Source organism: Hyperoodon ampullatus (genome assembly GCF_949752795.1).
Source record: "Hyperoodon ampullatus genome assembly, chromosome: 6".
Lineage (NCBI taxonomy): Eukaryota > Metazoa > Chordata > Mammalia > Artiodactyla > Ziphiidae > Hyperoodon > Hyperoodon ampullatus.
The window spans coordinates 121,598,183-121,626,177 of NC_136919.1; the positions used below are offsets into that span (position 1 = coordinate 121,598,183).

The 27,995-nt window shown below is 38.3% G+C and overlaps 1 protein-coding gene across 3 annotated transcripts; it reads left to right on the forward strand.

Annotated features, from left to right (window-relative positions):
- Positions 1-123: 123 nt before the first annotated feature.
- On the forward strand, positions 124-27,995 carry HPGD (15-hydroxyprostaglandin dehydrogenase; the record flags this gene model as incomplete). Of its 3 annotated transcripts, XM_079706325.1 has the most annotated exons (7): positions 124-279; positions 577-700; positions 3,835-3,941; positions 11,906-12,002; positions 23,174-23,250; positions 25,859-26,022; positions 27,018-27,995. In XM_079706325.1, the coding sequence occupies exons 1-7, from the start codon at positions 187-189 to the stop codon at positions 27,154-27,156; spliced, it is 801 nt and encodes a 266-aa protein (XP_079562451.1). In that variant the 5' UTR covers positions 124-186. The 3 variants fall into 3 exon arrangements, with proteins under 3 accessions (XP_079562451.1, XP_079562453.1, XP_079562452.1); XM_079706327.1 differs by lacking the exon at positions 25,859-26,022 and having other exon boundaries at positions 27,018-27,056; XM_079706326.1 differs by lacking the exons at positions 3,835-3,941; positions 11,906-12,002.

The following is a 27,995-nucleotide window of genomic DNA, read 5'->3' on the forward strand; positions in this document are numbered from 1 at the left end:
AAGATCGCGGAGCCGGAGCGCTCAGGGCCAGGTGACACAATCGTGGGTGCCCGGCGCTGCTTGACAGCTTCATCCCCGCCCACTGGCAGGAGAGCGCGGCCGGGCAGCACACGCGCGCGCGCAGGGTCCTTAAAAGCCGCGGCCGCGCGGAGACGCCGAGCTCGCCCACCGCGCGCAGGAGGCGACATGCACGTGAACGGCAAAGTGGCGCTGGTGACCGGAGCGGCCCAGGGCATCGGCCGAGCCTTCGCCGAGGCGCTGCTGCTCAAGGGCGCCAAGGTAAGCGAGGCAGGGCGCACGGCGCGAACCTCGCCGGCCCACCCGAGACCCGCCCCCCAGCCGGGGCCCCCGGGGGCTGGGGGCAGCGACCGAGGCTGAGCCCCCGGTGCACGCCGTGCAGTCTCCAGAGCTGCCCAGGCTGGCGCGCTCGAGCGGACCTCGAACGCTCCGGGAGGGACCCCGAACTGTATAAACTGCCCCATCTCAGGTCCAAAAGAGGAGCGTCCTGGGGTCTCTTTATTGTTGGTCTATTTCAAGAGCCGCGCAGGATCTCGATTCCTCTCCTCTTGTCTGTAGGTAGCGCTTGTCGATTGGAATCATGAAGCAGGTTTAAAGTGTAAAGCTGCCCTGGATGAGCAGTTTGAACCTCAGAAGACTCTCTTCATCCAGTGCGATGTGGCCGATCAGGAACAGCTAAGAGGTAAGGGCGGGGAATCCATCCATCCACGCGGAGCGCGCCTTGAGTAAGCAGCAACATGAAGGCAACCCCCGGCCAGAGATCCAGCCTGGGGCGGGCGGCCGACTGTCTCCTGAAGAGCAGCTACCTCTGAGCTGCAAGTGATAGCTGGGACTGTTACGTTTCCTCTGACGTCCCAGTAGCCCTAAAAGCTAAGGGGGAAGAAAAGCCAAGCATGCTTGAGAAATCCTTTTATTTTAGTGATTTGGCCGCACATAATGTAATCAAGATTCCTTGGTGTATTCCAAGACGGTGCTGCTACAGTAATTATTAAATGATTGAACTTGCAGATGGAACTGGGAAAGACAAAGTAGGCTAGGCGAGTATGGCAAACAACTTCTCCCAGAAAGCTGGAAGACACAGAGTCCAATGACAATCAAATGTGGCAGTGTTTCTCTTTGGAACATACTAGAATGAAAGGTCAAGGGTTGTCATCACAGACGTGCTGGATGCTTTTAACCACATGCTCTCTCTGGTGTTTTCCCTATGAAATGATACTTTAAAAACAATAATAGCTGTACTGTAGCCTTAGAATTGCAGAAGAAAAGCTTCTACCAGACTTTCCTCAATGCTTTCCTGTTTCCGTCTACTCACTTAAAATAGACCAATCTAGTTGTGAAATATCAGGGACCGAATTGGCGTAGACAATTAACAGATTTGGTCATATAGAAACCCAATAGATCTATATGAAAAACATACATATTTTTCTGGGGAAAAATGGGAAAATAAAATATTTGTATTTTACAAAGTTTTTTTGAAAGACTAAGTCAATTATTAGGCACGCCTTTAGTCAAGGGACCAAAAATATCTTCATAAAAGTCACTCTGGTACTTCTGTTGTTAACGTGGATGTGTGTTTTTTCGAAAACGTTGGGCTGTTCTGTGAGAGAGTGAAAATGGAGCTCTATGTTAGAAGGAAAGCAACTGCTGTTCAGGGAAATTGTTTGAAAGGAAATTATATAATTAAAATCTGAAAATGTTATAAAGACCTATAACATGGATTACAAGCATGAGTAGAAGAGACCTGTAAACATAGTGCTAGCTGCTGGAGGATAAAGTTTTGCTGATTGCACAGGATAGTTTTCATCAGGGATAAAGTCATGTCACATCCCAACAGCCGTGCTGATGGAATAGGGAACAGATTCCCTATAGATCATCTGAAAGCTATTTCTGTCTGAATTTATGTAGTTTCACATGTGACATTTAACCTTAATTGTTTTGCTTCCCAGTATTTAAAATTAGTACCTTGACTGTAAACACATTCCTTAAGGATAAGTGGTTGTGAAGGAGGAAACCAGACACAGGATGAGTGACCAGCAGAAGCCATGTTGGTCGTGAGAAATCCACATGCTGTCTGGACATCAGCGTCTATTTGCAGTTTAGGAAAACATGGCATTGGCTCTTCCAGTGTCAGGATTTAATGCTGCCTACAACTTTTAAAACTGCTTAGACATGTGGCCAAAGAGACTTCATTGAAATCATAAAAATACAGAGGTGAAAAAGTTCTTGGAGATGACTTACAGATGAAAAATGCAACCTGAAGAGTTTAGGCAAATTACAAAGAGTACCACAGCATATAAATGTCAGCAAGAGTTATCAATAGATTGTAAGTTGCTTGAGCCCAAAATTCAGTGGTGTGTTATAAAGAAGAATACACCGATGTATAATTTTGTGTGTTATACATCGGTAAGGGCAGAGTATAAGGAATACAGTGGACACCAAAAGAGGAAAGAAAAGTAAAGACGCAATTAGACGTCCATATTTGACAACCTAATTTCCTGTAAGGTGGATGTGGATTTCTGAAGAGTAGAATATATTTAAGATGAAATGCAAAAATTAACAATAATAATATTCCTTAGATCTTTTCTATGGGAGGACCTTTTCTGGAATCAATTTGAGATCTTAAGAAGCATTTTAAAGATTCTTTGAAAAAGTGAACAGTTTTTATATATTTTGTTGTTTTCCATTCCAGTACAGTAAAAGGTACTGTAAGGGGTACATATTAGAAAGTCTTGGCAACATTTTTGGCAGTTAACTTGCATAGTAATTTATCCATTTCACAAATTAGTCCATGCCGTCTTCAATATGTCTGGTGGTTGTTAATAATTCTTTACTTTTATTTCAATCAATATAAAGTTTGTGCAGCTCTATTTTTTTCAAGGAACTCATATGTTGGACCCAAGACCCAAGAACGCATTTCTATCGTTTGGAAGAATAACCACAATTGTTATCTATAGTTTCAAGTGATAGAACTAGAACCAGTGGTAAAAGGCCCAGGGAAACAATAGAACTATGTAAAAGGCTACTTTGAGAAATAATGTTTCTCAATACCAAGGGGTAAAGCCTAATTTTAACTGGTCAAGGAGGGTTTGCAAGGACTGGAAATGTGGTTGGACAACGTAATGAGGGACCTTCAAACCTCAGAATCTATGCAGACTTGACCTTAGTTGAACATGGTTGTTATACAAACTTGCAATACAAAGCTGTCAAAATAGAAAAAGAAAAGGCAAACATCGAAGTTACAATAATCAAATAAAATCATCTGAATGAAAAATAGACTTACTAGGATATCCAAATGCACTGAAATGATCATAATGGATCTGGATACATAACTGTTTTAATATGACACTTTATGAAGAAAATATGGCTTATTTTTAAAGGGATGCTTGTCATAGTCTAAGCCACAGAGCTTCAGTAACTTCCTAGGGACAGAGATCCTGGCTGCCCAGACTGACTTCTAAGAGCTCTTAGCATAGTATGCTCAGTTCTCTAAAGTTTACACCACTGAGTTACTGCTTACAGAACTTTAACGTGCATACAAATCATCTGCGGATCTTATTAAGGTTAAGATTCCGATTCCATGGGTCTGTGGTGGCCACAGATTCTGCATTTCTAGCAGGTTCCCAGGTAATACTGATTGATGCTGCTGGCTCACAAACCACACTTGAGAAGCAAGGCAGGAAGTCACAGTCTAAGTGTATAACTTTCACAAGAAGTGTGGATGAATTAAAACCTCATTTCAGGGCATAGACTGTGATAAATGTGTCTGTGCAAAATAAGAACGTATCTATGATGTCTTTTTTCTTTTTGTTTTATTAGATACTTTTAGGAAAGTTGTAGACCACTTTGGAAAACTGGACATTTTGGTGAATAATGCTGGAGTGAATAATGAGAAAAACTGGGAAAAAACTCTGCAAATTAATTTGGTAAGCTGTCTTAGCCATGTTCATGGTCTACAATTACTTAATAAAATGTTTTAAAAGGAAAAAAGGGTTTTTTTCATGGAAACAATACAGTGACCTACAATGTAGAAAAAGGCAAGTTATAAAAAGCTGGGGAAAAAAGCATTTCCTTTTACAAATAGGAAGACATTTGAGGTTTTCAATTATGAAAATAAATCTGTATTAAAATATTAAAAGGAAATATGAGAAAAAAACATCCTTTACTGTATAACTTAGGAGTTGGCAAACTATGGCCCTCAGGCCAAATGAGCCTGCCACCTGTTTTTGTGACCTGCAAGCTAAAAATGGGCTTTACATGTTTTAACAGTTGAAAAAATAAGAAAAAGAAGAAAAAAAAGAAATATATGAATATACAAAATTCAAATTTCAGTGTCTATAAAGTTTCACTGGAACACAGCCAAGGTCGTTTATTTACATGTTGTCTCTGGCTACTTTCATGCTACCGTGGTAGAATCGAATAATTGTGACAGAGGCCCTATGATGTGCAATGCCTGAAATGTTTACCATCTGACTCTTTATAGAAAAAAAATTTCCAACCCCTGGCTTAACTTATGTACTTAAAAAATAAATCTTAATTCCAGGACTATAACAGAAAACAAGGCTAAAGTGACCGTTGGACTCTGTAATTATTAAGATTTTTATCTTGAATGCCGGTGTGTGTGTGCATGCATGTGTGTGTGCATGCGTGTGTGTAATTCCCATAATGTTCGATGATTATTTAGCTCTTCCTTGAATTGTAAACATGTAGAATAAGGAAATAAAATTTGTTTTATTCGTTGTATCATAAGCTTGCTGATTATCTTATTTTATAAACAGACTTGACATAAGATATTGGGGTTTAGTAACAAACTTTAGCTAAAGCCAAATGTCAGAGCTGGGCGGGGCATGGGGTCACCCAGTTTTTGGTAAGGTCTTTCTTACTAGTCTTGCAAAGCAGGCACATGTAAAGTACAGAGGGGCAGCTGTGTGTGTATAAATGCACAGGGAGTGCTCCCTACTTCACCACATCCAACTCCTTAAAAACAGGAACCATGTGATGTTTTTCTTTGTTCTTCTCTCAGTAATCAACACAATATCTTGAAGATAGTGCTTAGTCAATAAATGTTTGACTTGAAATGACATTCTCATGAGTAATGACTTAACTGTAATAACCTGATAGGAGTAATGAGAATTACCCTCATAAGAAAGCTGAATCTGTGAGTACCACTTTGATAAGGCACAAGCTTGACAGATGCCTAAAATCCTTTGACCCAGAACAAAAGGTACTATTTTAAAGTACAAACACTCTCCTTCCAGTTCTTTCTAAAATTTGTCTGAAGTGTTCCTGGATATCATTATAGTTCAAAATAACTTTAAAACCTATTTGTCAAGTGTCCCTCAAAATCTTCTGGTGTGTGTGTGTGTGTGTGTGTGTGTGTGTGTGTATGTGTGTGTATGTTTAGAGACATGACAACTGCTGTTCCTGAGTTGAGATAATTCTATGATTTTCTTCTACTTTAGGCTAATAATGTAGTGAAATAAAATGAAACGTTTTCATACTGTGAACCATACTTACATCTCTTGGCTAAATCTTACTTTATCATGGTAGATCCATATCTAAGACACCATTGAATTTGCTCAGTTAATACCTAATTTAATTTAATATTTGTGTCTCTCTGTTATAAATGATAAGAGCTTATAATTTTCTTTTCTTAAAATATTTCTATTCAGTTTGGCTGTCAGCTATTCCTTTGCTTACTTCTATCTCCTTGATCTGTCTGTTTCTGAATAGCATGTAGTCATATCTCAAATGACAAATGTCAACTTGCCTACCTCTTTCAGTCATTCTGTCAGTGTGAATTCTGCATAAATGGCTGGTGATTATAATTTACTGATCTTTGATTTTTTAAAGTTGTAGCCCCATTTGCAACCTGTGATTTTTGATTTGTTTTATATTTCCAGAAATAATATTGTACCCTATGTTTTCTTTTGATTCACATTTACCTAGGCATATCTTTTTCTATTTCTTTATTTTGAAAATGAAAGTAACCTTTTATGTGAATTTTGTCTCTTGCTAACAGTATAATGTGAGATCTTAGTTTTCAAATCACATCTAGAAACAAATGCTTTTTAAATTTGTGAATTTAAGCCACTCATATTTATTTTTACTCTTCTATTAGGACTTATTCCTTCCACTTTAGTTCATACTTTATGTTCACTAAATTTTCTTTCTGTTTATGTTCTTTTTCCCTTCTTGTCTTAAATTCCATTGGATCACTTTATTTTCTTCAGCTGGTAAGAAAACCATACATTTTATATGCAATCTTTGGTGGTTATCCCTGACTTATTATGAACCATACTTCATTAAATCCTTTGGTTGCCAGATCTAAAATATTTTTTTTGGAATATACAATCAATTGGAAACTGCAGGAATTTTTTAAAACATGTTTTTATAAACTTATGCCCCTCTCCAAAACCACATAACGTGACAAGACTTTTTTTTGAATCAAGCTATGCTAATGAAAAAGCACAAATAACACAGCAGCTCTCTTCCTAGAGCATCACTACTATTTGTAGTTTCATCAGTAAAACTACAGATATTTTATAGATAGAGGTCCTTAGGCTATAAAGTTCCTATATTCAGTGCATTCATAATGGGCACCTACTGTGCCTTTCTTCTGAGAAATCAGCTGTCAGAAAACATGTGCAATGATTAGAGTTAATATAATGAAACATGAAAATAGTGAAGAGATTGTCTCAGAGGTAATAGGATTCGAAGTATCTATCTTCATCCAGCAGAGAGGGCATGTTTGCTTTAATATAATAAATATACAGGTGAATAAACACCTGCTCCAATGGAAAGTTCCTGCATTACTTGCAAATAGAAAATTCTGCAAGACGGGAATTTTATTTGCCCTGTTTGGTTACAACTCACTCTCCTGGAGCTGGCCTTTATTTTCCTTTGAACTCTGCTGACAAAGGCCACTCCTTAGCTTAACTCCAGGGACTGATGACATTTATTTAATATTACATAAAAAGAACAAGCTATAACCTTTGTTACCCATATATAACTTTAAAACAAGTTACTTCCCCTCCTACTTACAACACCCATTGCAAAAGTAGATAAAAGTCTGACCAATCATTATCCTTATAACTTGATTATCTCAGTATAATGCAAATATTTGTGTGTGGTTTGTATAATAATTTTTTTCAACTCTGCTCTGGATGTAATTTACCTCCTTATACAATTCCCTGTGTGGTCTTTTGCATATTTTTCCATGTTCTTGTCCATGTCAGAGAGTAACGGCTTAAAGGACCTTACCATGTATCTTTTCCTCTTCTGAAATTTTATACAACATAATTTATACCATCCTTATAAGGCATGTCAGTTTTTAAATTTTATTAGAACTATTTCTATACATGTATAACTTATGCTAGTCTACTGTAAGTTCTTTGAAGGCAGAAAATTGTTTTGCATACATAGATGTTCAATTAAAGTATATTAGAAAAATAAACTGCTATTCTACGATATTTTGCATACGTGGATATTCATTTTTGTGTTTCCGTACAATGTTTGGATGGTTTCCTAACACATCAGTGTTGCAAACAGTGTACGACGAACAGTATATATGTCCTTCCACTTTTACTCCTTAGCAAATTTGCCCTTTCTTTATTCTTCTGCCACCAGCTTTCACCGCTCTTCCCACACGAGAGATACAGTAAACCTCTTCCCAGTCTTTTGTTTCCATTAGGCTCCTCTGTGCTTCCTCACTCTGAAACCAGACACAGCTGCCTTATTTATAGCTGCTCAGGCTCACAGGGAATGTTCAGGAAAGAATGAGTCTTTGTATAACTCTCAAAGTTTGGTCTGGCCATTGGGCAGAGGTAGACTTAACTCTGAATATTGATAAGGCCATTTGGTAATGTATTTATTTTACTTTTTGAAGCTTTAATAAACCTAAATAATTCATTCCCACTCAGATGGGACTTACAACCTAATTTGGACATATGACTAACTTATATTGACTCCTTTAGTATATTCAAATAAAAATTAAACAAAATAGATGGCTATTGTTGGGGATTTTAAAAAAGATTTGTTTCAGACCTGAATTTAAAATTCATGAACTTTTATTTCATGTCTCTGATCTTGAATTTCCCAGTTTGTGAAAGGATGAAGGTAATCCTCTTACCTCTAAGGTTGGTTAAGTGTCAATAAACCATAATTTGTATGAAGCATCCAGCACAGTGCTACTACATAGCAGTCACTCAGTAAATTGCAGTTCTTGTCCAGAGACTAAAAACCTACAGTTCCTTCATTCGCACTATCTCATTTCTAAACGAGGTGGTCCCTCTGCTCTATACTGTCTCTAATGAAGAGTTGAGGAAATGGATAGAAACCGTGTTGTCAAGTGTACTCCTGTTTTCTCGGCTCCCAAGGGTGTTGATTACACCTTAAATTAGTAACTACTTTCTGTTATTGCTACTCTGCCATATCTAAAGATCCCATTGAAATGTTATAGTTAGGGAAATCTTGCTAAATTTTATAAGTACCTTCTGCAAGGGGGAAGACAATCATATCTACCCCCTAAATAAGCAGAAATTTTAAAAGATTGAACATGGAAGAATAAAAGATGAGAAAAGTTTTCAGGAAAAAAATGATCATCTATATTAGTATCCCTTGAGAACTGGCTGGAGAAAAAACAAGAAACCTGAAAGGCAGAGTTTCATGATTTAGATGACAGAATCTTTTAAAAAATTGCTTTAATTACAGTGTAGCGCTAGAACCATAAATAAACTAAAAGCAACTGCAGACTGGAGGGAAATTAAATAAAGGAAATGACAGATTAGGAAAATTCCGTAGTGAATACATACACACACACACACACACATACACCCAAATGTTATAGAAGCATATATACATATATGTGTGTATAATAGGAAGCCATTATGCCTAATAAGAGGAGTTAAACAAGTTCATTTATCCATTTATCTGTATTACTAGAGAATTATTTCCAGGATAGGGGAATTTATGAGAGTGGTTTTAAGTTATAGAATGCTTTAACTTGTTTAAAAAAAAAAGTATGTTAACATTTGGAATACTATACAATTTCAGTATTACATATAAAAATTGTCTCTTCGTAACTAAAAATGTTGAGTAAGCATGTGTTAATTATATCACTTTGTCAATAATTGAATTTTCATTTATCCTCACTAAGTAAAAGTAGACATTGGATTTTCCTCTTTTTTTGTTTGAGAGTCAAATACAAAATTTTAACTACCTTTACAAAATGGACGAAAATAATACTATAGATTCCAGCTTTTTTTGTATTTGTAGCGAGAACATATCTGTAACTTTTGTTTTCTTTTTTTCCCTGGATGCTTGATATTACAATGGCCCAATCTATACAATGTATAAACATTGCCAAAAGGCCACACATATATTTAGGAAACATTTTTATTCTATGTTTTTCTAACAATTCCATTGATTTATGATCTGGGATATGGAAGAGGTTGTCAAGGTAAAGGAAAAGAGGTGAAAATTTCTTATATGTACAGCTAAAACCTTAGGCTTTGTCTTGCAGTTTTATCCTAAGAAGCCTTTCATTTGAAAAGTTACTCAGTTCTTAACCTGATAATGGATGGCAAGATGATCCTTTGCCTCCTTCTCCATCAAAAAGCAGGAAATAAATCTGGCTTTAAAAAAAAAATTAAAAACATTCCCAAATATTCTATCTGGCTGCATCTTGTAGATGTTGAAAACACAAAAGCAGGTGTCAGCAAAGCTGTAAATACCTGAGAATAAAAGCGTAGCGCCAGTACACATAAACAGAAATTCTGTTCAGACATGCTGGAGACTTGGGCAGAAACACACAGAATCTAACTGACTTGAGTAATTTCAGCCATCTACATTCTTTTCCTTCTTATATAAACCATTAATGTTTTGTTTTTCCTTTGTAAAGGGAATCATGTGCAGGTTTCACTCATTCTCCCTAAGCCTACTTAATATCAAACTGATGCATGGCTTAAGTGAATAGAATCTTCAGCTTACTTTTTTGTGTGCTAGAACTACTGTTAGGTAGAGAGGCAACTCTGGATCCTTGTCAAAAAAACTCCAAAACGACTTTTTAAAATAAAAAGAAGGTAACCACCAATATATACCCTCAGGTTCAGACTCGTTACCTCATTATCTGTTGTATCATTTTCTTTGCAGTGCTGTAAAGCATGAGAGACGTAGGAATGAAGATATGGAAAGCAAATTTTCACCTTTCAAAAGTCTGAGTTGGAAGGGAGAGGAGTTCTTAAACCTAAAAGGGAATGTAAGGTTTCAAATATGTTCCATGTCACAAGTTGATTTTGACAGTGGTTAATTCTTTTTTTTTTTCTTTTGTGGTACGCGGGCCTCTCACTGTTGTGGCCTCTCCCATCGTGGAACACAGGCTCCGGACGCGCAGGCTCAGCGGCCATGGCTCACGGGCCCAGCCGCTCCACGGCATGTGGGATCTTCCCGGACCGGGGCACGAACCCACGTCCCCTGCATTGGCAGGTGGACTCTCAACCACTGCGCCAGCAGGGAAGCCCGACAGTGGTTAATTCTTAAATGTTAGGATAAAACCGAAAAGGTGCCTATACATGGATGTGAGTAGCAAAGCAGAGTAAGCTTTCAAAAGGACAGCTGCAGGCGTGATGAACAAAATTAAGTGATTTCATTACTGAAGACCGTATGTCCAAGGAACAGAAATCCCTTGCTCAGACTGGGTACAACAGCTATGTGATCTCATACAACACAGAGTTCAGGATGGCTTGACGCCACAGCTCCCAGATCTCATTCCCATCTGCCAGCCATCATGGTGGTTTCCTCTTAAAGATGCTATCAATGTAACCTCATTCCAGCCATCGCCCCCGTAGGAAGCAATAAGAAAGGAGTAACACAATCATTTCTTCCTGGTTTTCTTAAGAGCGATGACAATTTTCTCCGCAGAGTCCTCTTCCATCACCCTCCCCAACCCAGACCCCACCTCCAGAGGACTGCTTCTCAGGTCTCGCCAGAAATGGTCACATTTGGCTCCTAAACCAGTCACAGGCAAGGGGAATGGGATTTCTGTGATTGAAATAGATTAATCACTGTCTGCACTAAAACAGGGGAGATCACCTTCCTCTGTATTACATGCAGAAGAAGGAGATACAAATGCAAAACAGAAGAAGGAAATGAAAACTGTGTAGGAAATCAAGGGTATCCACTATTACATATTTCAAGATCCAAGAGAATGAAACAGAGCAGATGGATGTGGAATAGCTGGGCAAGAGAACCATGTGCTAAGAAGGGTGAATACATTTTGTATCCAGTATTTAGAAAAGAAAAAGAATATATAGAATTCTTGAAGATGCTGAGGATTAGTGAAAGTAACAAGACACTTGGAATATAACCTTTATCATAAAATCTCAGATCAGGCAACTAAGTGAAGTTTTGCAGAGATGTGATGAGCTCTACAAATTTAGGCAAATAAAAGAGAATCCAGTCAATGCATTTAAAAAACACAGCCACGGGCCTCCCTGGTGGCGCAGTGGTTGGGAGTCCGCCTGCCGATGCAGGGGACACGGGTTAGTGCCCCAGTCCGGGAAGATCCCACATGCCGCGGAGCGGCTAGGCCCGTGAGCCATGGCCGCTGAGCCTGCGCGTCCGGAGCCTGTGCTCCGCAACGGGAAAGGCCACAGCAGGGAGAGGCCCGCGTACCGCAAAAAAAAAAAAAAAACAAAAAACACAGCCACTTCAAAACCTTTCACTGATAACATGTGCAGGAGTCTCCCTCGGTGTCTGGGATAGCAATAAAAACTTTGGTGTGTGACCATATGATAAAGTATGATAAAGTATAATAGCTCTTTATCAGAGCTATACTCTTTAACAGAGTATAATAGCTCTGTTGCTTTTCCCATTTCTGCCCCTGGACTAGGTTTCTGTCATCAGTGGAACCTACCTGGGTTTGGATTACATGAGCAAGCAAAATGGAGGTGAAGGTGGCGTCATTATTAATATGTCCTCTTTAGCAGGTAAGGACAATTATCGTGTTAATAATGATTTCTTACTGGTAATTGGGACCACAAAAGTAACTCTTCAAAGTGTATTTATTATCAACTCAGGTTTGAAATTGAAACTTGGTTTACTTTTTTTTTTTTACTGGTTCTATGGAATTTTCTGTTGTATAATATCAGAAGTTCAAAGTCTAAGTTTATTCCTATTATCTTAAATTGTGACTTTATATTTCTGCAGTACTATTTTAAAAAAAGTATAGATATTTTCCCAGAGTTGCTATTTGTCAAAGGTTATTGTGAGATTCCTAAGCAGTAAAACATGTAAAAGCACTTTTGATAGACTAAAAAGGACTAAAATAAAGTTAAGGTATCTCTACTCCCGTGTGATTTTAGTAAGCGTGTCTAATTTTAAAATATGGCATATATAGTTAGTTGGGATATACTGTAGGGGAAGCCAGACTTGATCTCTACTTTCTCAGCCTCTCTGGCCCAGCCTGAGAATGAAATTGACATAAGATAGATCAACAAGAACAAAGCATGCAGGTTTTCACACATCCATGAGAGCCCCCCGAGGAAAACGAAGACCCAAAGAAATGGCAAGGCCTTGGTGTTTAAAACTAGGTTGAACAAAGCAAGGCGATTGTGGGAAAGTAACTAAAATCTATGGGGAGACTAAAGAAAGATAAAGTTATTTTAACAACGTCTGTACAGATGTCTCTTGGCCTTGACTCCAATCTCCAGCGATAACGTTTCTTTTCTCCTGGTACGGGGACAGCATCTTTTACGTGGGATTCTGTGTCCTGCTTTCAGGAAGAAAAGGGAGATTAAAGTGCTCCCTTGCACCTGCTGTTTTACAAGTGCCTTTCGCTCAAATTCACCCTTATGCCCATGTGACAGCCTCGCCCCACCCCCATCCTGTCCTCCACCTCCCAGCTGCAGTAGCACTGGGGGAGTCAGGTTTGGAGGTACCTGTGACCACACTAGTGTCTGAGGCTCAGCGTTTTTCTCATTCCTCCAGGAATCATTGTCAGATGGTCTTTAAACCACTGTGAACTTAGCATGGGTGGAAACTTAGACATCTCCCTCTTCAGAAGTTCTCAAAAATAAACCCGAATCTCATTTTCTGAGTTGCTTCAAGACAAAAATGCCATCCCTAGAGTTATTATAGCCCTAGGTCTATAAATTGTTCAGGGTAATCTGGTTATTTTTCCTAACATGTCATCTACTTATAAATTATAACATTTCAAGTCCAAGAGTACATTAAAAGGTGAAAGCATGGGCAATACTTAAAAGAGATATTCAGCCCCAGAGAGGGCTGAAGTTTAGATTCTCAGAGGCTGGAACCCAAAAGGCAAATTGTCACGGCTAAATCTACACTATTTTGAAATGAAATCGTAAGAAAAATATATAAATGATTGGAGAATTAAGAAGAAATATTTAATAGTTTAATACAAATATAAATGTACAAAAGAACCTAGGGTGGTGATTAAGACATAATTCCATGAATTCTCTCTTAAAGTTAAGGGGGCTGGTGACACTTGGAGAACCATGAACACCATACCAGGAGACTCTTGACCTTGTATCACTGGAGGCACTGATTTCAATCTCAGGAAAGAGAGAAGGCCTCAGAGTTGAATCAATATAGGACTCTCTGGGAGAGCCTCTGTACCGGAAGAGGCTTACTTGCCCCAAAGAGCATGAATAGAGAAATGCAGGGTGGTACTGCCTTTTATCCAATAAAGATATTTAAATATATATAACAATTAACTTTCACTGAGCGCTCACCGTTTGCGTGATGCTCTTTTAAACACTGCTTATGTGTTCTCTCATTTAACACTCTCAACAGCACAGTGAAGTAGATTCTATAATCTTCATCTTGCAGATAAGGGAACCTAGCCTGGGGAGTTTAGGTTTCTTGCACAAGCCTCCATGCAGGGAAGCGGGAGAGCTGCAGTTCTCATGCTAGCAGCCTGATACGAGATCCCCTACTCTTAACCACTTGATTTTCTCTCTCTTCTCTCTATGAGTCTGTCAGTCTCTCTCTCTTTCTGTGTCTATCTTAGCCTAATTATAAAGAAAGAGAAACCTATAACTTGATTAAGCCAGTGCCATTTGCTAGTATCTTCAGGCCTCCTGGGCACTACTTTAATCTCAGGACTATTTATTAAACCTTCAGCGAAAGCTTAAGCTTTTGCCCCATTTGACACACACAGAGTAAAGCCCTGGAACCATCTGGGGAGCTTACCAACATCACAAGTCCAAACATGCCACAGAGAAGAGTAATTCAGGGATTACAATTAGATGTCCACTTGGCTTTCTTGGCTAAGAGCTTGCTTTGTCACAGCACCCATCCTGGGTGTGAATGTTCTTCTTACCTATCTCAGAGCCAGTATTGGGAACCCTGTGTGGATCCTTCTCTAATCGTGCAGATAAAACAATGAATGGATATAAATTCAACGAGGAGACCACTTTGGCTTTGAATTACCTTTCTGACACTCTTACAGTCTAGTGAATAGCAGAGCAGTCTAAAGTGGAGTAGCACTGACATATACACACTACCAAATGCAAAATGGATGGCTAGTGGGAAGCAGCCGCATAGCACAGGGAGATCAGCTCGGTGCTTTGTGACCACCTAGAGGGGTGGGATAGGTAGGGTGGGAGGGAGACGCAAGAGGGAGGGGATATGGGGATATATGTATACGTATAGCTGATTCACTTTGTTATACAGCAGAAGCTAACACAACATTGTAAAGCAATTATACTCCAATAAAGTTATTTTTAAAAAACAAACAAACAAACAAAAAAAGCAAAGTGGTTCTCCCTCTGATATTCCTCCCCACAGGCAGGGTAACTCTGTTGATCATGGTTCAATAGTTCATCTCTGTCCATTATACTTGATTGGGTACCTTCATAATGCCCGTTCTCCATACTTGTGGCATCTACACCATTTCCTTGTTGCCTCTGGCCAATCCAGACAGCCCCTGCTACCCTTCCTCTGACCCTGGGCTTTGTCACTGAGGTGTCCTCATCTCAGAAAGAGTATTAAAATGTATTGTCTTGAATTTTATCCACTCACCAAGAGCTTCTGTTCTTCCCCTAATGAGATCAGTTCGATAAAAAAATACAGGATTTTGTAATAGTAGCAGAAGATAAACGTAGACGTCTCACATCCTCATACTTTCCTCAGAAATAATATCAACAATTTTGTTCCCTTGAAGTTGGAGCATGTCGGCAGACGCCAGATGACCAAAAAAGTCTTTGAGGGGTTACTGGAGTCAAAGTAATTCTTTTTTTTTTTTTTGACTCCTCAGCTTATATGAGGTATAACTGACAAATCTGTAGGAAGAGTAGTTCTAATGCTTGCTTCCTCTGTGTTTTCCAAATATTCCTTCCTCACTTTTCCCTCTTTTCCCCCTACTGCTCACTCTGTTGAAGGAATGGTGGGTAATAGTCAACCCAACCAGAGTCCATCCCATGATCTCTTGCACAGATCCAGTGGAATCATTTAGTGTCATAGTAAAACCTCAAGTTGACACACTGGTTTCGGCAGAGAAGTTAATGAGTAATGACCGCTGACGCAGACCGAGTATCAGATGCAATTAATAAGTTTAACAAACAGAGGAGCAGTTACAGTGGAGAGCCATTCCTCAGTGTATTGAGGGAAGGGTGTGCTTGTCCCTGGAAGCCCTGGAAGTTGTCCCAACCTGTGTTAACCACATAGATTCTTCTGTACGAGTTTTTGTCTATAAACATAATATATAAACCTGCACTCATTTTACCACATCCATCCTTAACTGTCAAACATGAAAAAGTTGAACGAGAGAGAAGAGTGAAGTCTGGTTTAAAGCAGATACACAGCTCCGCTCCCGTGAGGCATCCCATAGGAGTCGATCATGCTGCTTCCATACTTAGTGGGAAAGGAAGAGTAGTCATCACGGGAAGAGGAGTCTGCCCACCAACCCTGCTCCCACCTGCTCAGCTACTGAGGTCTTGGTGTTTGCTATGCCTCAAAAATAAGTCACTCGGTAGCATTTGGGGAGTGACACCACGAAGGTCGTGTCTGCTCTGAATTGAAAACATTAGAGTCTCAAGAAAATACTTGAAAATCTTAGAACTTGTTTAGCATGTCTTAAACCCAGCCCAGTGACATGCTCACTTGAGCTCTAAGTTGTATCAACAACTATGTAATTAGTTTGTGTTACAGTAGAAGAGCTAAAGTTACCACTTTAAATAACACATTCAAGTTAATCAAACATGTTAAACATGAACAGAAGGGAAACAGGGCTATGAAAGTAACTGGCAAAGTTTCTACCCCAAGAGCTATACGTCAGTGTTTTGTCAGCATGGCAGCACCAGTTAGCGTGGCATAGGTGACGCAGAAGCACGATGAGAGGTACAAGGCTTTACAACTCACGTGGCCTGAAGAGCAGTTGGACTGGAATGTCACAGCAGACCAGAAATTTCAGGTAATCAGGTGGTACAACCCTCTGCAACTATGTTTGCTTTAAAGAAGAGGGAGTAACATATTTAGCAAGTGTCAAGTTCCAGGCACTGTGATAAACTATCGGCTCTGTGATATCACGTTTAACTTTTACAAATCCCTACAACAGAAGTCTGTTTAATTATCTGCAATTTATAGTGGAACAACTCATCTCAAACAAGCTGCATAACATGGGAAAGGTGGTGAGGATCAGCAGTAGTCATAAAAGCAATTTTATGTTGCTCTGTTTTAGTGTATATCGTACAGTGGCTGAGTCTGCATTATTTGGATCTTAACTGGTCAGATGCCAATGGCTATGAGCACGTGGGCCACCTCCCTCGCTTAGTACCAGCGAAAGTCTTCGTGGTGTCCGTTTTGCTGTCTTATGGCTTAAAATTATTAAGACACACACTAAAAGGGATCAGTAGGAAAGGCTAAATATTTATAAATTGGCCTTTTGAGGAATGGATAAAAGATTTAGGGTTTCATAGCCATAAAGACTATTAAGAAAATGAATAGTCTTCTAGAATTCAACATGAGAGACATTACCTACGGGCTTTGTTTAGAGGCAGATTCTGACTCAGTAAGTCTGGGGTGGATCCCGCAATTCTGATGCTGGTCCTTGACCCACAGTTTGAGGAACCAGCCTCTAGTTTGCACAGGGACATTCTCTGAGTGGCCGAGAAAGCTCATCTTGGTTTCCTCTGTTCACAGCGTAGGGGACAACTGAACTTTTAGGAAGGGGGATTGGGATGGGACCTTAGGGACAACTTTCTGAGAATTAACAATCCCTGGAAAGCGCTGCTGGGGTTACCTTTCTGGAAAGATTTCTCTCACAGAAGATGTAGTCGTTCTGTGGAAGTTTATGCCACTTTTTATGTCAGGTCATACTTTAAGACATAATTTGTTAATGGCAAGCATGCGACTGGGGAAAAAAAAAGCAGCATCAGATAAGGTGTTCTGTTGTGTGGAAAAGCATCTAATAAGGAAGTCCACCAGTTACTTTGGTCCACTTTCTGCACAAACATAGATAAACGGATTCTCACCAGTTCTCTTTTTTTTCCTTATTAGAGAAGTGCTTGGTTAACCACAGAAAGATGGGTAGACCATTTCTTTTTTGATTATAAAGAAAATGTGAGAAATTTCGATCCCTGCTTTTTAGCACAGCTGCTGAACTCAAGTTTATCATGCAAAGATCAGTATCCTTAGATTCTCAATTTCCTTTCCTAAGTTGAATTTCTTTAGCACTTCTGTATAGTCTATCTTACATAGTTTCTATCCATTTAAAAGAAAATATGTTTAAGGATTCAGTACAACTGCCGTCTGAGCAGATTTCAGTTTTTTGCGCAAAAACTTTTTGAGCGATTTACCTTCTGTGAAATGTAGATATTAAAGTTATCTTTTGTAAATACAGGTAGAAAGAATATTAAAGATAGAGGAACTAATGTGGAAAGGGAAATGATATTTTACTTTTCCAAATGACTTCTTTATTTGTTCTATAATTACATGTGTCATTTTCAAGTATTTAACATTTTTTTTCATAATTATCCCATCAGTCGGTGCCATTTGGTGTTATTATCCTGAGTGGCTGTAGAAAATATTTCCCTGTTTCATGGGTAGAATTTCTCCCTCTGTTGATATTACTTTTCTTAATCTACAGTTAGGACGGACATAAACCTGCAACTAATTACACGTGCTGTATTTTGGAGAGAGAGCCATTTCACAATTCTTTAAGTAAACTTGCAGAGTGCTGGGCCCAGAATAATAAGTATTGAAAATCTATTCTTAACTTTTTAAATATAAGGCATCCATGTTTAAGCACAGTTAAGGACTCTCACAACATCAAACAAAATGACATTTTTTTAGAGACTGTTCTCTCATGGTCTCAGTCCTTTGTTGTGTTATTCTTAAATCCTTTAACATGAAGACAAAATAATTTTGCTGTGCATATGGGAAGTAATTTGCAAGATTTTAAAAAATCCAAATTCATTCCAGCAACTGGACCTGTAGTCACTATCCTGGCAGAGCTCCCTGTGAAGTCAGATGGGGTGATCTGGATGGTCAGATATCAAAGTTCTACTGTAGCCCTGCACCAGGGGCTCTCAATAGCACAGATTTAAAATACTACATCAATATCCTTTGTGTTTAAAGTAACTAAATACATAGTTCTTAAATGGATGCACTTCTGTAATACTTTTGAATTAGGATCAGCAAGAGTCCACGGTTTGCCAAGGTTCAGAAACCAAACCCAGTTAGGATGCTGTACCAGATTTGTGGCATTTTAGTGCAAAAGATACATTTTCATAAAAAGGTACGATGTGGATAAACAGGTAAATAAAACAATAAATAAGACTTGAGATGTTTCATCTTTAGGGAAAATGATTACATTTATATAAAGATAATAGCAAATAGTAATGCTTATTATGTGTTAGGCACAGTTTTAAGTATTTTATGTAAATTAGCTCATTCAGGACTCACAATAGCTACTATTACTACTCTATTTCACAGAGGAAAATCACCATGGTCCGCAGCAGTAACCCCTCCAAAGGTAACAGAGCTCATTGTGGTGGATTCAGGATTTGAGATCAGCCAGTCTGGCACCCAGAATCCAAACTACTGTGCTATAATCTGTCTCGACCAATTCAATTAAAAGGACATTTTTAAATGGTTAAGCAGTATAAGAAATAACATTCTGGTCAAATGGTGATCCTCCCCTTGGTTTTATACATTTCAACTAACTATTTAAAACATGTTTTCTTTATATTTGGCACTTACTTGGTACTAAACACGTATTTCTAAAATGAATTCACTCCTAAAACCTTTTGAATTAGCACACACTGTATTTTAAGGGAAGAAAACGAAATTTCCCATCTCAAGACAGAGTAAAAGATCTTGGCTGGACAACTGGAATTTAAATTTGAAAATTATGTGTTGTGTGTGTGTGTGTGTGTGTGTGTGTGTGAGAGAGAGAGAGAGAGAGAGAGAGAGAGAGAGAGAGAGAATGAGAATGAAAGAGACATGGAGAGAATGAATTTCATCCACAGGAGTGGATAAGGTCACCTAAGGAAAGAGTGCGCATAGAAAAGCAGAGGGGACCAGGACCAGCTCTCAGGTCCCCCGGCCTATTTGTGGGTCTGGTCGAGGAGGAGGAGATGCTAGTGAGGGTGAGGTGGAAGGACACCAGTGTAAGGAGGGAGGTGTTTCAAGGAGAGCATAATTAACTGTTTTGGTTGCTACTGAGCAAAGTATCAAGCAAGATGAAGACCTAGCCTTAGCAGATGCCCTGTCATTGGCAACCGCCCCAAATCTGTTGGACTGGACTGGTCAGAGGAAAACCTGGTTAGGGTGAGCTGTGGAGCAGTGGAGAGGTAGCTGGAGAAGGAGGTGAAGCCAAGAGGGCTATTATTTTTAGATGGGTGATTTTGAGATGTTAATATCTCAAAGAAAAGCCATTCTCTTTTGATTCTGCACATGATAAAAGCAACCACTCTAGGCTTCTTAAAATTGTCCCATCTTTAACTTCTGTGACACGATGCTTAGCTTGTTCTCTTCCTACCTCCACTGGTTCATGCTTCTCAGTCTCTTGCTCCATCATCCTCCTCTACCATGGAGGGCTGCCATGTACAGCTGTGCAGGTTGTAAACTGCAGGAACTCTGTGGGGCACAACCTCCACAAACTACCACGTGAGTGGTGTCCCCAGAGTCATATCAGACACACCCTGAACAATTCTCTGAGCTGACCCTTATTACTAGCCTCAGAACAGGTTTTTATTTGAGGCACGTGGAAACATTATATGTTGGTGCTGCAGGTCTAAGGTTGGTAACAGAGGTATGGCTAAACAATACGATACTGAAGTTGACCACAACAGCAGTAATGTTATACTTGGAAGGGAGAAATGGATCGTGAAACCCAATAGAAAATGTTGGATTTCTGAAACATTTCCACCCCAACTAAAATCACTGTCAAAAAGAAAAGCCTTAAAAAAAGGCTTAAAAAAAAAAACCTTTTCTCTCTCCCTTTAGCCTCCCTTTTCAAAGCAGCAAACTGAGGGAGAGAGAGCAAACTTCTACACTGAAAGTCAGTTGGCAAGTTGGGGACAAAACCCCATACATCTTTACCTTTCTGAAACATAAGGAGCCACAGTTAAAATCTACATGTACTGGGGAGATAAAGAAAAACTCTCTACTTAACTAAATTAACTACAACTTGCCTAAATAAAACAATTGAAAAACAGAATTCTCTCTTTTTATAAGACCCCAAAACTGAATATATCTATCAAAAGAGCAATGCATATGCAATTGATGGGTATATCCTTACGGTGTAATACCATTCAGAAAAAAAAAAGGAAGAAAGAGAAAAAAAAAAGGAAGAAAGAGAAATGAGCTATTGATACACATTACAACATGGATGAGTCCCATAAGAATTATCCTGAGTGAAAGAAGTCAGACAGAAAAGTTTACACTGTATGATTACATTTATATAAACTTCTAGAAAAAGCAAACGAATCTATAGTGACACAAAAGAGATCAGTGGTTGCTTAGGGGGAGGGGAAAGTCAGAAGGACAGGATGACGGGGCACGAGGAAACTTTTAGGGGATGGCTGTGTTCATATCTTGATTGTGGTCATGGTTTTGTGGGTGTAGACCTATGTCAAAACCTATCAAACCACACACTTTAAATATATGCAGTTTATTGTATGCCAGTTATACCAAAAAGCTGGAAAAATATCTTAAAAGGATGCTTGATTTCTGAATGTCTGAAATGGATTTATGCAGCCTTTGATCTAATGCCAGAGAGTGAAAGCAATGCAAGAGGAAACATTCTGCAGGACTGCAGTGAAAATGTCACTGGAACGCCACGAGAGTCACAAAGCCAAGTGCCACTTGAAAAATGCAAACAAATTCTGATTGCATCTGCAATTCTCCCTTTAAAGGAAAGTATGTGTCTTGCAGCTGGCTTCTTAGACAGAACCAACACAACAGTATTTCCTCTCTTCTGCTGCTGTGACACTTTGAACCCGTTTGGGTTCAGAAGTTCAGTGCCTCCACATACATAACAGAAATTCATTCCCATTCATCTTTGACATCCTTGTGTTTTTTGTGGCTGTCCACAGCTCATCTCTGACTCAGGTTCACTCTGCCTTTCCTGCTGTCCGTGAATGCCACCTACAACCACTACCTTGGTCTCATACACATTGAAGGAGCAGGTAGAACAGTGACTAACTTACAAGAACAAGAAGCAGCAACGCCTGGCTGCACCTGTTTATTCTCTTTATCTCGATCTCCTAATACACCTGTTCACCCTGTGGAGGCATCATGAATGCTTGTGGACGGACACTGACAAACTTAATTAACTTACACATGTTACTGAACCGAAAAAACAAAACAAAACAAAAAGAGAACCACGTTACATACTTTGAGATCATTGTGAGGACGCACTCTGTGTCATCTTCCATTCCCAGGGATTTAAACTGCTCTTGAGCAAATGTACTTCATATATTGAGACCTGGCAGGCACCCAGGGAGTGGTTAAGGTCCGCCTTTATGACTGCACTTTGGTACAACACGCTCACCATTGGTGGGGTTCTGGGACTAGTTAGCTGGGTGGAGATAATGACCACGTCTCAGCAGAATCATCTAGTAGTATCATGACATTTGACATTAATAACATTAAAGTAATCAGGGATTGCTCTTCCTTGGAGAAATCACAAATTTTAAAAATGGCAGAACGTGTTAACTCAAGAAATGAGTTAAAAGCCAAGATGTACAAATGGCTCTAGTTAAAAGTTTCACTGTTGATTGAGATAGAGAATTGATCACTATGAGAAATAAGCTTGATAGTGATGATAACTACAGAAAAATCAGTTTTTCTTGTTTTGTTTCTTCTGGTAGCGGGGAGGGGGTAACCTCGGGCTGGGAGATAGGGGAGAAAAGTGCAGTACCACTTTTTCTCCACACCATGGATTTAATCGTATTTTTGAGCAGTTACTATTGTGTGTAAATGGAAAATTAAGCCAATTCTAAAGCTGCTTGAATTCTGTTGCTGAGTACATAATTATGAAAGGAAATAAAATAGGATCAAACATTTTTATTTCTGGTTTTCTTTTCCTAAGTCATGGGATGAGAAGATCTAGGCATCTGCTACAGATCAGAATCAAAAGAAGTTAACTTTTAATTTTCTTAAACACTTAGCAGCATTGTTCAGTGCAATTCGTGACAGGGAAATGCTTACCGACTTATAACGAAGACAAATAATACTCTCCAGATCCCGCATAAGCAGGTTAAACTCCTTCAGCCATTTGGAAGCCTTAAAAAATAAAGAATATACACTTTTTAAAAATCCAGACGTAAAAACTGAAAATTAGATAGTAACTTACAGGATTTCAAGATGATTCTTTTGGTGTTTTAGATAACATTGACTTCTCTTGACTTCATCAGGGAAGCAGAAAAACTTATGTATCCCTCTTGGCTACATCCCCAGGCAGTAGCTTACTGACCATAAATTTTGGACAGTATAGTAGAGGTTATAGGAGGAATAAACTATGCCTGGACTAGTGAGTTTTGCAAAGTTGTCCAGTGATTACCTTAGTGTATTTTCTAGGTTAATCTGAAAATGGAACAGGCACAAATTATTCATTTTCATAGCAAGTATTGGGGTTTGTCTGCTTATTTTTTTTAATAAAAGTGGTTTTGTTTTTTATTTGTCTCAGGGCTGATGCCTGTTGCACAACAGCCTGTTTATTGTGCTTCCAAACATGGCATAATTGGATTTACACGCTCGGCAGCGGTGAGGATACAATGACCGCAGTGTCTCTTTTTCTCTTTTCTGTACATATGTGACGCATGAGTTCTATGAAGAAGAGGGGAACAGAGTCAGAATTCGATACATCTGGATTAAAGATAGAAAACTAAGTTCTACTTCACGATTTATTATTAAAAATAGTTTTCAGATCATGTAAAGGACCAAATATAGAATAGATAATTTTATTTTATTTTAACATGAAATTAGCCATTTTATTTATTTATTTATTTATTTATTTATTGGCCTCTCCGCACGGCATGTGGGTTCCTAGTTCCCGACCAGGGATCAAACCCGCGCCCCCTGCACTGGAAGCACAGAGTCTTAACTGCTGGACTGCCAGGGAAGTCCCTAGAATAGATAATTTTAAAATGAAGGTTACTGAAAAATATCCTTAAGGGTAAAAAATGGGAAGATATTCCTTAATTTTTTTGAAATTGACTCCAAATTTAAAAATCATTAACTTAAGACTTCCTTAAACGGAATATGCAGTATGCTCTAGGTGTTACTTGTCCCTGAAGATATGGTAAAAATGAGTGAGAGCGTGGAGAATGGAAGGAGGGGTACAGCCAGAGTTTACCTGAGAGGGTTGTCAAGGATGCTGTCTCCATGGAGACCTAGGGTGAAAGTGTACATACAGAGCTTAGAAAACTATTTTAGAACTAATTGACCACATACATTGATAGCATGAAGTGCCTTTTTATAATAACTGAAAAAAAAGGGGGGGGGCATCTTGAATGGAGCCTGATGAGCAAGGGGAAAGGAGCATGTGGTTGACTGGAGATGTAAGCAGAAGCGAGACGAAAGGCAGCTTATGAGTCAGGGTCATGAGCTTGGATTGTATTCTAAATGCAGCCGTCAGTGGGTTTTTTCTGCACAGGAGTGACAAGATTATATTTCCATTTGAAGAAGACCTGCTCTTTATCTGCTCTTTAGAGAATGTATGGGAATTCCCTGGCAGTCCGGTGGTTAGGACTGTCACTGTCAAGGGCCTGGGTTCAATCCCTGGTCGGGGAACTAAGATCCTGCAAGCTGCGTGGCATGGCCAAAAAACCCAAAATAAGACATAAAAAGAGAGATTCAGAAAGAATGTATGAGAGAGGACAAGTGCAGAAAAGGAAAGAGCAGTTGGGAGACCTCTACAGTGGTTAGTCTAGGGGAAATGGAGAGAGGGGCCAGACGAACAGGAAATCATTGATAACAAGAAACGCTAGGGATAGAGAAAGCAGATGGTGAGCGGTAAATGTTCAGTCAAAAAGGAAGACTGGCAGCTCTCACACTCTTAATTGAAATTGCTTGGAAATTTTAATTTAATTTGCAGAGACTTAATCTTTAATTCAACTTTTAATGAACACATAACACTACTACAAAGCAAAGTAAATCAAAGTAAAGACCAGAACTGTTGCATTCACAGTTGTAAGACTGGACACCTGTACAGCTGATGCTCATTATTTGTTAGTTATGTTCTATAAATTCACTTGCAAACACTGAATTAGAGGGTACTAAACTGTTGCTCATAGGGGAAATTCAGGGTTAAGTCCCTCTGAACCTCTAGCTACAACATTTTGAATAAACAATCAACACATAGCCTAGTTTTATGAATATTTCTGTTTAAAGACACCTTATTTTTTTAAGACACCTTATTTAATATGCATTGTATTAGCATGGCCAACAGCATTTACACCTCATGCCTGGAGGAAGCTCTTCTAACATGTGTATTTTATCCATAGGCACATTGCAGCCTTCTTGCACTTAGAAATACTAGACAGCATGTCAGCACTATGCCTTGAAGACATTTCAGATAGCAAAATCACCAACACAAGCACAAAGATGAAAAAACCATGGGCAAGTACCATGAAAAGGACACTTGTTCATGGTGTAAGAGCTGAAACAAGAAAGCAGAGCATCATTTTATTTGGCCTTAGTCCACATCGGGCAACTCAAATTTCTTATTACTCTGTGCTTGTCCACAGAAAACCTTGAAAGCACCACAAGTATTGATAAGGAGGGTTATGAATAAATTTTAGCAAGAAAGCAAATGGAATCCACAAATAATTGACTTACATTTTGTTTTATAAATAGTTCAAATAAAAGCCAAAGAAGGTTAGTCTAAAAATAATTAAAATTGTCTTCCAGATAGTGCAAATTACTGAGTGTCTTTAGAATCAATCAAAGTCCTAAAATTTTCCACTAACAGTATTTTTTAAGTAAGTATTCTCTTTAATACAACCCCAATTTCAAAGAAAACTTGGGATATCAATTCTAAGCCTCAGCTTATTACCTTCAGCTGACTGCAGTGTTCAGTAGATAAGAGCGCTTTAGATAATCAAGTATTTTCAGGAGTTGCCCAGTAATATTGATTTTTTAAAAAAGATAATTAGGTGAGGCTTGCAAGAATTAGTTCAGCACTTTAGTTATGTATTCTTTTAGTTTCTACCACCAGTCAGCCTTACCATTGTCATCATTATATAGCTAGAAGGATAGCTGTCTAGTACTTTTCACATCAGTTTTTTAACTACCTTTAATTATCAGTTTATCCTATGTTATACATTTACAAAACTCCTGAAATCTGCAACCTTCTACTTCCAATTGGCAGATGGCTGCTAATCTCATGAACAGTGGTGTGAGGCTGAATGCCATTTGCCCAGGCTTTGTTAATACACCCATCCTCAAATCCATTGAAAAAGAAGAAAACATGGGACAATATATAGAATACACGGATCATATCAAGGATATGATGAAATACTATGGAATTTTGGAGTAAGTAAAACTATACCTATCTTCCTTTATACAATGGAGCAAAGTGCTATCTAGACATAAGCAATCAAAAGGAAAAAAATTAGCTTTTAAATTTGAGAAACTCATGCAAGCTTCAAAGTTTTGGTTTGACAAAATCTCTGAAAAAAAAATACTTTTTCTGGGTTTCTGAATAGAATATGTTGACACATCATGAATTTTGCTTTTAGGTATGAAGAATGCATCATTAATACCTTCAACCATAATCAGATACTTTTTTTAAAAGATGATGTTTAGTTGTCTTTGGAAGCAATGATACCTTATCTGCCTAAATTCCAAGCAATATTCATATATACCCTTTGTGAAATTAAATATGCCCCCCTAACTTCAACCACTTTCCTAAGAAACAACTGATCAACACACATGTTTGGGGAACCATGTCTGAGTTAGAGCAGTTGGCGTCTCACAGGACGGAGTCATCTGGATCTAATCCTGACTCCACCACACCCACCATGAACTTATCCATCAACCTCTACTTACCTTGATTTTCTTGCATGTAAAATGGGGATAATACTAAAACAAACTTAGGGGCTTTGGAAAGTCCACAAATAAGTTGATATATGTAAGGTACTTAAAACAGTAGCAGATAAATAATAGACGTTCAATAAATGTTAGTTACAATTCTTCAAATTTCTACTCTAATAAACATTTCTATCTGATAAGTCTAAATTCTACTGATAGGTTAAAGATGGAAAAATAATCTTTACTCAATGTAAATAATAAATATAAATTTATGAATCCTTCCTATAAAATAACAGAAGGGTGGGTGTGGAAATCTACCACTAAATTTATAATTTAGTTATCTAATTGAATAAAAAATGAAAGTAGCAATAGCTTCATGATATACATTTCCCTATTACATGTTAAAGGTGATAGATACTTCAAAAATAACTCAAGACAATGTGATAATTATGCCTCATTCTTTAATTTTAAAACCCTGATGTTTCCTTTATTTTTAGCCCATCAATGATTGCCAGTGGATTAATAACACTCATTGAAGATGACACTTTGAATGGGGCTATAATGAAGATCACAACTTCTAAGGGAATTCATTTTCAAGATTATGATGCAACCCCATTTCACACGAAAGCTCAGTGAACATTTTATATGTCAGCTTTAACCGAAAATAAGCACAAATGACTTAGACCACATCTTCATTTGAATACAGCTTTTTAAATGAAATGTTATCGTTTGAAGCTTTCCTTTCATGCATGTGATGTTCATTTTTTCTAAATGATTAGTTAAGTATATAGATTTTAAAAATGAGGAACTATCAAAAATATGACGTGGACCAAAGCTAGGTTTTGATCTTTATAGTCTAAGTAATGATTAAAACAAAGGATATTCCAGGAATATTCTGCCTTGCAGAAAATATATTTAAGTTTGTGATTCATAAATGTTAATGTTTTTCAGAACATCATTTTAAAGGAGATACTTGAATTGTTATTTATATCAAACTAGATGTGAAAAACTCATTTTGTTTCTATGTTCGCACTTTAAAAGAAGGAAGCTACCTACAGTGGCAAATATTTAGTAACAATAACTTTTACTTATATACCATCTTTCAGCCGAATATTTCAGCTCTTTGAGGATGTGGCACCTTTGGGGGCCCATAGATAAGGAATGAATTACAGTGTGGATATATCCTAAATGAAAAATCTAATGTATGGAAAAGTGACAGAAATTAACTGGCTGAGATGTTAATCCACAGTTCAGCCTCCCATCTGGGGAAAACATTTCTTTCCTCTCTGCTTACTTTAAGAATTTTGACTACAAAAATCTCAGGAATGAAACTTTTAATAGTTATAGCGAAAAGGATAGTTAGGGCTCCTAAAACATGCTTGTTAAGAAAAAAATACAAATGTAATTTTTTTCAGATTACTTGTTTGTTTATATGTACCAATTTCAAAAATGCCTACTTTTCAATAAAACTTTTT